Source organism: Cornus florida, unplaced genomic scaffold (assembly GCF_030987335.1).
Source record: "Cornus florida cultivar Cherokee Brave unplaced genomic scaffold, ASM3098733v1 CherokeeBrave_3.0.0_Hap2_Chr02, whole genome shotgun sequence".
NCBI lineage: Eukaryota > Viridiplantae > Streptophyta > Magnoliopsida > Cornales > Cornaceae > Cornus > Cornus florida.
The window spans coordinates 112,768,480-112,778,858 of NW_026775572.1; the positions used below are offsets into that span (position 1 = coordinate 112,768,480).

At 37.2% G+C, this 10,379-nt stretch overlaps 2 protein-coding genes across 3 annotated transcripts; one reads left to right on the plus strand and one right to left on the minus strand.

The window, feature by feature from the left end:
• The first annotated feature begins 289 nt into the window (after positions 1-289).
• LOC132295570 (gibberellin 2-beta-dioxygenase 8-like) lies at positions 290-2,334 on the plus strand. The gene is made up of 3 exons (XM_059793864.1): positions 290-1,171; positions 1,292-1,613; positions 1,808-2,334. The coding sequence occupies exons 1-3, from the start codon at positions 648-650 to the stop codon at positions 2,039-2,041; spliced, it is 1,080 nt and encodes a 359-aa protein (XP_059649847.1). The 5' UTR covers positions 290-647; the 3' UTR covers positions 2,042-2,334.
• A 2,255-nt stretch (positions 2,335-4,589) lies between these two features.
• LOC132295571 (uncharacterized) lies at positions 4,590-6,789 on the minus strand. Of its 2 annotated transcripts, XR_009478545.1 has the most exons (4): positions 6,568-6,789; positions 5,720-6,288; positions 4,852-5,445; positions 4,590-4,760 (listed from the first exon to the last, which is right to left on the minus strand). XR_009478545.1 is itself a non-coding variant. In XM_059793865.1 (3 exons), the coding sequence occupies exons 2-3, from the start codon at positions 6,197-6,199 to the stop codon at positions 5,020-5,022; spliced, it is 906 nt and encodes a 301-aa protein (XP_059649848.1). In that variant the 5' UTR covers positions 6,200-6,288; positions 6,568-6,789; the 3' UTR covers positions 4,590-5,019. The 2 variants fall into 2 exon arrangements, 1 of the variants encoding a protein (XP_059649848.1); XM_059793865.1 differs by having other exon boundaries at positions 4,590-5,445.
• Between the last annotated feature and the right edge of the window lie 3,590 nt (positions 6,790-10,379).

Sequence of the window (10,379 nt, forward strand, 5' to 3'; positions counted from 1 at the left end):
CATTTACTGTTATTAACAAACACTTGTCACAAGACTTCCTATAACGTACCTGGGGCCGAGGGGGAGGGATAGCCAGCCCCCCACCCCCCCCCCCCCCCCCCCCCCCTGTCACTGCCATTGCCACTGCCAGCGTCCTGTCCCGTCCCGTCCCGTCCCTTAACTTTCTTCCCACCTGCTTGGCATTTAATTCACATTCAAGGGTCCCAATCCCTGTTGCATCAAACTTTTTTCATGCAAGCATAAGTCAAAGATAAGTTAGGTTTGGATCCATTCTTGTAAACATTTTCCCACTACTTTTGCCATGTCTGTCTATGCAAGCATTCAATAATTAATTTAGTGCATGCATGTGGAGTGTAGACTTGGTCCCCCTCACACACACTTCCATACTCAAATATTCTCCTTGTGACAATTGTCGCAATTTCCGTGCTTCACACTACTAATTCTTACTTTAATCCATCCATCATCCCTTGTGCTCTTAATTTGTCCCTTCCCTATCTATCTCCCAATCCATTTATGTATAAATACCCTTTCCCCATCTCATAATCAATTCTACTCTACGCTACGCAACCTAGCTCTACACTCTTGGACCAAGTTAATCTTCTTCTCATCATTGATCATTCATCACCACCACCATCACCACAAAATTAATGATGATCGAATCCAACCCTCCTCTCCTTCACAACTATGCAGAGCTTCTACATGAGTACCAGTACTCCTCCTCCTCCGGTACTGGTACTGGTACTGGTACTTGTGCTGCTGATGTTCATGATCAGCAGCGCGACAATAGTACTCACCCAAGTCATCAAGTGGTGGCCATGGAGGAATGTGACCTTCCTTTAATAGATCTTAGTAATCTAAGAAGTGAGGATGAGAGGCAGAGAGTAGCTTGTGCCAGGGAGATTTCAAGGGTTTCGTCCGAATGGGGATTCTTCCAAGTGGTGAACCATGGCATAAGCCTTGAGCTCCTCAGAAAGATGAGGAGAGAACAAGTTAAGTTGTTTAAGGCACCCTTTGAAAGCAAGGCAACCTGTGGCCTTTTAAATAATTCATATAGGTGGGGAAGTCCAACTGCTACTTCTCCAAAACAATTTTCATGGTCTGAGGCCTTCCACATTCCTCTTATCAAAATTTCAGAGGAAGCTTCTTATGGAGATCAGTTTAGCACCTTAAGGTACCTACTTACTTGTCCATACTTTCTCTGTTTCTTTCATTCCATCCAATTAGTACTACTAATTCAGGTTGTCAAAAAATGAACTAACTTCTGGATATATATACATATATATATATATAGGGAAGTGATGGAGGAATATGCACGGGAAATGCAAGAGCTAGCAAGGTTGCTTGCTGGGATTTTGGCAATGAATTTAGATCACCAAGAAGGAGCCTTTGAGGAACATTGCAATGAAAGCACATGCTTCCTTCGCCTGAACCACTATCCGCCCTGTCCTGTATCACCTGAGATTTGTGGATTAGTACCCCACACCGACAGCGATTTTCTTACAATCCTTCACCAGGATGAAGTGGGTGGACTTCAACTCATGAAGGACTCCAAATGGGTGGCTGTCAAACCCAATCAAGATGCTCTTATCATCAACATTGGAGATCTCTTTCAGGTCATTTATGGCTGCAGGGTTCAAATCAATAATCTTAATTTCAATATGCATGCCAACTACAAAAATTCCAAACTTGTCTATCAATTATATTGCGCATGCATATAAATAAATCAACTGATGTATAAATAGTACTACTTCTTTAACTTCTGAACATTCTTCAGGCACGTAACGATAACAAATTAATTAAATTGCAGGCTTGGAGCAATGATGTATACAAGAGTGTGGAACATAAAGTGATGGCTAATGACAAGGTTGAAAGATATTCGATAGCATACTTTCTATGCCCTTCTTATGACTCTTTGATTGGAAGCTGCAGAGAACCTTCTGTTTACAGAAATTTCACTTTCGGAGAATACAGAAAACAGATTCAACAAGATGTCAAGATGACTGGCCATAAAGTAGGCCTTTCCAGATTTCTGCAGACTTAAGAATCAATCCATTAGAGAGCGGCAAAGTTGATGCAGTCGGAGTCAATTAAGTTCTGAGAATTAGGGCAGAGTACTTTGGTGAACACACTCTCTCTCTCTGCTGCCCCTACCCTACATGTAAAACACCCCGGTTCCAATACTCATGTTTCAATTATAATTATATATTTTTACTTCGTATTTCCCAAGATAAACTAGAAAGATGTAGAGAGACAATAGAGTAATAGTAAGAATGACATGTATCAATATATAGAAATTTATATCATGAATAAGATATGATGGTTTTGTTCCCTCTATGTTATGTTGTACCATTTGGTGGTGTATAAATATAATATAATAAAATTGTGGATTTCTTTCCCATTGTATTATATATACTGGAGGTAGGAAGGAAGGTGCGGAGAATTGGTTCTCCTAAATTGTCTGTTCATTTAAGCAAGTTGGGTTTATTTACTTAAATATCCTAGCGACTGCAGTTTGTGATGTTAATTTTCTGAAGCAACGACAAGAATCAAATCCACCTCCTAATGTCGGGGCAATTCTATATGTTCTCTAATTAGACAAGCATGCATGTTAAATATTTGTTTCTTTCCAGTACCTGACAAATGATTATACATAATATAAATGGCTGTACATGTATCGAAGTTCAGGATTTAGGTTCAATAACTATTTTCTGCCATAAGAATAGGCAAATTAAGGGTGTCTTTAACCACTATTTTCTCTTTGAATGTTGGAAGATGGTGTCCCTACTCAGCAAAAATGAAAGCTTCTTGATACTGGAGGATGAGTGGTCGTGAATGGGAGGAAATTGCAAAAAAAAAAAAAAGAGTGGGGGGGGGGGGGGGGGGGGGGGGGGTGGGGGTGGGTGTGTCGCTAGATTAGAGACGAGATTGAGAAAGGAAAGCTATGTTTCGAGGTGCATAAGGGGATGGAGTGTGGTGCACGACCACAAAGCGCGTGGAAGGGGAAAAGGCAAAAGAGGAACAGGCGGTGCACATATGCAATATTATCGCAGAACATGGAAGATGGTTGGCGGCACAGGGGGGAGTCACTTGATGAGGAGGGTGAATTTTTAAACTCCAATGAAATGAGCCGTCAGTTGAATGTCATGAAGGAACATAGGTGTGGGTTGGGTCAAACTAGCACAGATAATCACGAGGTAAAATAGAGGGGGCGTTAGTTATAGGCTAATAATGTTAAGCCCAAGGAGAGCAGGCTGGTCCAAGATTGTATGCAGCAAGTCAATCAAAGTAGAAAATGGACTTGGGCTCAGAAAGGTAAGTGGTCCATTGAGTCTTGACCGAAGGAGATAAAAAAATTAATACAGTAGGACCTGATTCCATACCTAAGCCCAATGTAAAGGTGAGGTCAGTATTTCTGGTTCAAGCCTAGTCATTCCCATCTTTTCTCTACTTCTATCATGGGGCCTCTGGTGGGAACCTGATAGTGATGTAATGGAATGTGATTCTGGGGTGAGAAACAGGGATGGAGATACTAACGGAACTGGAAAGGATGGCAACATGCGTCAGGAAAACCATATTGTTGCAGCGGGAAACCAAAAGGATGATGGAGTTTTATCCATAGGAAAGGAATTTCACTAAGACTGCAAGGAATTTGATGCGGCTTTAATGATGTAATTGAAATTACAAGGTGAAATGGGGGGCTTTGGGAAGCTGGGACGCGGAGCTGGGTCAGTGAGTGGGAAGTCTTCTTCTGATGTTGGGGCTACAACACCCCTACTGATTGGTGAGTGGATAATTCAGTGTGCAGTATTGATGGGGAGGGGTTGGCAGTGGCTCTATTTGAAGAAATTGCTTTGGTTGAGGGCATAAGAGTAGATGATAGTGCTGTCGGGGGTCCAACTGTTGGCAGTTGTGGGGCATGGAAGTGTGAGGGAAGCCTACTGGTAAAGAAATAAGGGCTGGGTGTTGGAGAACATTGGGAAGATGAGCAAGAAGCTGGAGATGTCTTATGAAGGGAGTGAAAAACAGGTCCAACATTTATTTCAATCTATTGAAAATGAGTGGAAAATGGTGAATAAAATGAGGGGCTCGAGAGGGAAGAAGAGCACGAAATGGATGGGTTAGAGCAAGCTTCAAAATTTGATTTCATATATGAACAAGGAAAGCAGGAGTCAGGTGGAAAATGAGAAGGGGAGGGGAGTGCCAGCCACATATACACACACACACACAGAATGCAATGATATAGAATGAAAGCATGGTCGCCATTTGTTTGAGCACCCAAAGGCTAGTCCTTTTACCTTCATAAAATTCCATAATGCCAATCTGGAACTACACTGATAATCTAGACCAAGAGCCACTACAACTAGAATCTTTCAGTTCCACAATGTTCAAAGATGTACTATTTTAGATGCACCTCTATAGAAAATCAAGATAATTGCCATGCCATTTAAAATTTCTGGGCAGGGTATGAAAATCACTATTTTGTGTTACACTTGATATACACAGCTAAAGTAATAGTAATATAAATATTACGATAAAACTAAAAACAACGGCTCCAGTATGTCTGAAAGCATTTATAAGAGAATAATTCATGCAATAATTCACCAGCAAAGCTTTGGCATTGGCACCCGGCGTACACCAAAAGCAAAAATTATTCTATAAATATCATCCTGAATGCTAAAACAAAGTTAAACGTGATTCTTTATTTCTTACATGTACAAAAAGATAAAGAACTATCCCATTGCCTTGGAATTTGCTTCATCCTACATAGATGTCATCCAAGGACAAGGTCAACAAACCATAAACTGTTTGAAACAAATTGACACTTAAATAAAAGGAGCAAATGATACACACCTCGACAAAGATGACTTCTGGATGATTGAAAAATCAGCTAAAGGAGATGACAAGTGCACAAAGATTCACAAAGGAGGGCCCAATCAATTTGGAGGATCTTAGGAACATCTTCATGTCCCTGCTTTGCTGTCCTATACAGGTTTATATTAACAAATTTAGACATACTATTCAGTCGAGAAAAAAAGCTACCTTGTCCTTGAGACTGCTCTTCTTCTTTGTTAAGGGGACCAATTCTTCCCCAAGAACATCATTCTGGTTGTGTATTTTGAGCTCATAGGAAAATGTCAAATCTTGCACTATTGATTCAACCTTCTTCTCCTCCTCGAGGGGTTTGTTCAGCAAGGGGCCTAGGAATAAATCCAACATGTCTTGAGTAGGATCCCCAGTTATTGGATTACTTATAATTCCTTCTTTTGTTGAATTCTCCGTAAAAGTTGTTTCTTTTGGCATTGGCAATTTCCTGCTACATTGAGGGACATTTAGAGAGCCCTCCAACCGATCTGTAGAGAACGAAGTAGCTGACCACTGGCATTCTTCTTCCTGTTTTCTGTCTAATAACTGCTGTTGATCCGTATCTTTATCCGTTTCAATGTACTGCACAAAATTAATAGTGTCATTTTAGATTCATTAACTTCTATTCACCTTTAAATTTTCCTCATAGCTCTGTCAATATGAAATCCACAGCCTCAAAGGTGAAATCCCATTCTACAAAATCTAAGTGTACCACTAAATATCATGTCTAGATAATTTAATCTATAAATGAAGGTAAAACTGAATAACAGGGTACCAAAATTTTTCAGCATTAGAATAGAGGAACACAAATAATGTTCTTCGCCTTGCAGTAATAGGGAAACAGTTACTAACTCACCTCTTTAGCAATGCTCATCAAATCTTCCACAGTCAGCTCTCCTTCATCATCACTGGGAGACGGATTGTCAACATCTTCACTACTTTCAACCGTGGAACTCTTTGCTTTTCTTCCTTTCCGAGGAGCAGATACCTTAACAAGAGCTCCTCGAACTCCAACATTCTTTTTCTTTGCCATTCCATTTTCACAGATATTACTATCACAATCCCCATCTATTGATTGACTCAATTTTCTTTTTCTTCTCTTTGTTTCACGTGTTGCTGGTAAACATGAGTCTGTCTCCACAGGGGGTTCCTTTCCAGCTTTTATTGACTTGGGCTGGGAAGGTTTGGATGCAATTCTTTCATTTGCATCTGGTTTGTTGATGTTATTGTCGTTATTTACATTTGCATTTTCTTTAGACTGGTCAGTAACACCTACCCCAAGCATCCATAGGGGTAACTGTCGCTTTTGACCTTCACCAGGAACAACTCCAACCATTTTTTACCCTTTTCTTTTTTGGGGAGAACTGTGGTAAGTAGTCTTTTATATATCTTTATCTAGATGATCAAACACATCTGAATCTTGAACTACACAATACAACAATGTTTGAATTAAAATTTAAACTATATAATTAAGCACCAGATCAGTAATGAAATCACAGAACATATGTGTAGGTACATGGAAACATGAACCCTATTCCATATTTATTCTAATAAAAGCCTGTGCTCTGACATAGCACTATTCACTTTAAACAAGAAGAAGAAGAAGAAGAAGAAGAAGAAGAAGAATAAGGGGATAGATAAATAAAGAAACAAAGAGATTACACACAAACATATATATATATATATATATATATATATATATACCTGAAGATTAGGGTTCCGGGAGAAATCACCGATACCACCGAAGATCAGATTCAGAGGTGAACAAGCAATCCAATAGTGATTTCTAGAGGGAGAGAGTGTGTTCCGTACAAATACGAAAGAAGCATTCGTACCCATCCCTAATCCCTCAATCCAAACAAAGCCTACGGAATCGTAGCATCGCGTGGGAAAAAAAAAATAATAAAGGTTTAGCTACAATGTCATATTTTCTTTCTTTATTTATTTATACTTTTTTATGCGCACAAATAAACTTATAAGTAAAAATGTACTCCGTATCACTAATATTATATCCGACCACTCGACCCTTTTACTTTTTCAGTGGGTAAAAAAAAAAAAAAAAAAAAAAAAAAAAAAAAAAAGGCACTTTATTGAGCAAACTCATAAATTCTTATAGTCCCTAATCGAACCGAGAACAACACAGTAAAAGTGTGAGCCTAATACAATCGCTGCCGCTGTAGACATCAGCTACTTTGGCCACCATTTGTTAGGGTTTGTTGTTCGCTCTCCTTTGTATCTTTTATATTTTTCTCTTACTAATCTTGAGTTTTATTAATTTATTTATTTTCATTTCATTCTGTTTGTTTATTTGGAATAGTTTTCCTGAAAAGATTTTGAGGCTATTTGATTATTGCTAGTAAATAAAATTAGCAAAGCTTTGCTTTTACACTTGGAATTTAATTTTTATTGGGGAGATATTTAAATGGAATTTAATTTTCATATATGAAGTTGTAATTTGAATAGTGTAAGAATTCCATAATTTAGCTCTGGTGTTCTGCCATGGTTGTTGTCCTCCCTTTCTAATGTTGTTGTTTAATGTGTACACTAGATTGAATTCAACAATTGCCATAGGCTTTTTGGCTGAATTTGAATACCGCACCATTTGAAATTTGTCCTCTAATTTTTTTTTTAATTGATTTTTTTTAAGGCTAAATTATAACATGTGGATAGTAAATTTTGTTCTTTCATCTGTTTCCTTGAAAAAGAAAAAGAACCATTCTTTCTGATGCAAAATATTTCAATGTAAGAAAGAAAAAAAAAAAAATTTTAAAAAATAAAAATTCTTATAGTCCCTATTCGAACCGAAAACAATAGAGTAAAAGTGTGAGCCTAATTAAATCAATGCCACTGTAGGTATCAGTTGCTTTCGCCGCTGTTTGTTATGGTTTGCTGTTCACTCTCTTTTGTGTGTGTGTGTCTATATATATATATATATATATATATATATAGTTGGGACTCACACACAATGCTTTCACTGAAGTTCGAACCCCTGACCTTCCTTTGTTTAATATCCCCTAATTTCTGAACACGAGTTGATCAAATTCGAGCATAAAATTAAGGAATATCAAGACAATTAAAGTATTTCAAACAAGCACATATTACAAAATGAAATTAAGAATAAATAATACGCTGAAGAAAAACAAATAAATAATATTTTCCATTAATAACTCTCTAATGGTTATAACTCGGAAATTCCGTAACTCAAAGACCCCTTAACAAAAATTCATTATCCAATAAATAACAATACTACTTAAAAGAAAACAAGATGAATAGATGAAAGACAGTCTCCCAGTTGCGGATCCTCAACCTCGAGACTGGAACTTCTAATAACCTGAAAAAACAAATCGTGGGTTAAACCCTATGAGCAAGCTCTCTCTACCCAGGCCTCTGAAAACCAATAAGCAGATTATCTCTGATCAAAATCAAACCTAATAAAGTTTTAAGTTTAATAAACGATGATACGCATATATATAAATAATTATATACAGTATAACCTTCACATCCATTAATAGGTTCATTAATTTTCAAAACCATTTAACCATAATTAAAACATAATCATATCTAAATCAATCCAAAATCTCCTTTTCTTTTAAAGAGAAACCCATTTAACCTTAACTCCATTTTAAATAATTATTTAATCATTTAAATAATAAAATATAATGTTGCCCAAGTATTGACTCTTTAGGGGGGGTGAATAGAGTCTATGGCAAACAATGGCCAATTTTCGGATTTGCAAATTCTACTTAACACCCTCTAACAATTATGCAATAATCAAGATATGGACATAAGCAATTAATAGCATAAAATGTAAAGGAGATAAGGGAAGAGAGATTGCAAACATTCACACGGCGATTTTAGCGAGGTTTGGAAACTCCTACTCCTCGGCTCAAGACCTCTCTTGAGACTTCCCAATCCACTATTGCACCTCCTTACGGGTGGAGAGCAAACATTTACATGAAGCAATACCTTACTTCACTTTGCTAAGAGACAACCTCTCTTAGTCTTCCTTTGGGTCACACCAACCCTTACAAATTTGAAGCCAACTAGCTTCTTCTTTCTTCGGCCACACCTGCCCTTAAAAATTGAAGATCAAATTTGTTGCATACAAGTATATCTCTCAAAGATTGATATGCAAATCAAAGCTTACAACTTTCAGCTCACTTTAAAGTATATATATGAATAGATTGAAACTCAATACTCTATGAATGATATGGGATTAGAATGTATGATCTGAATTAAGAACAAAAGCTCTTTTGATGCTAGAAGATGTCTTTCAAGTGTAGCAACACTTAATCCCGAAGTCCCCAACTCTATTTATAGAGTTCTGATGCAGCTATTCAAAAATATAACTATTGTGCACAGAGTTCAAGGCAAAATAGCCGTTCAGATTCAAATCTGGGCAATGTTCGGTCGATCGAAATGAAGCACCCTTGTGTTTTGGTCGTCCGAAATGGTTTTAAGCTTAGTCATCATCCTCTCAGTACTCTTGGTTCGGTAGATCGAAGTAAAACCCTTTTCTGTTTCGGTAGACCGAAATGGTTCAGGTTGGCCATGAGTCCTTATTTCGATAGACCGAAATATAATGGTCCTGAATTTCGGTAGACCGAAATTGACCTGCTGCATCATGAATTATTCTAAGTTAACAGATTTATATGTCTTTACTTTAATTTATATGTCCATTTACTTTAAGTTTACAATGTAAATAAGGAAGTACCCCCCATTTGGATTCAATAAAAAATACTAGAAAATTGAAATCTAACTAAATCAAAATGTAGAAATTCAGTTTTAGTACAAATTTGAATTTTCGACAGTTTTGGTAAAATTGAATCATTATGTAGACCAATGTAGACTTGGTCAAAACTTCTGATAAAATCAATTTAGGCTAATTTAAGTATAAAGAGTTATTATCGGGAAAATTTATTTTGAAATAATTATTATTTCAAAAATCTATTTTTCACACTTAGCCAAAAACACAATTTTTCATAAAGCGCATTTTGGGGTCCTAATGTCCGTTACCAACTCATGGTAATGAAGGTTTCTCAAGCCTTAATTGTTAACCAATATGAATTATATGATTGATGTGAATGGTCTTAACATTTCTAGCACAAGTGATGAGTTCTTTCAAAGCTTATGCAAGCTTGAACTAACTCACTCTTTAGCAAAGACTCTATATGTCAATTGTATATGAATGAAGTGCATAGTCTATTGCTAATGGATATAGGAGCATATGAATGATGATATGATATGCATGGTCCTATAAAGATGAGCTTCAAATGGATTCATAAATACTTTGACATTGAATCCTAAATACTCACCATCCTATCTACCCCTTTCTTCACGCTTTGTCCATGATCGTGTAGGCTTTTAGGTAGACTTGCTTTCTTCCTTTCTTTGAGTTGCTTTCTTGCTTGTTGTAGTCTAAGCTATCTTTGGATGGACTTTGCATTTGCTTCTTTGCAACTTCATGTCTTCTTTGTATCCATTGCTTTCCTTGATATGATCTTGAATAATGGAAT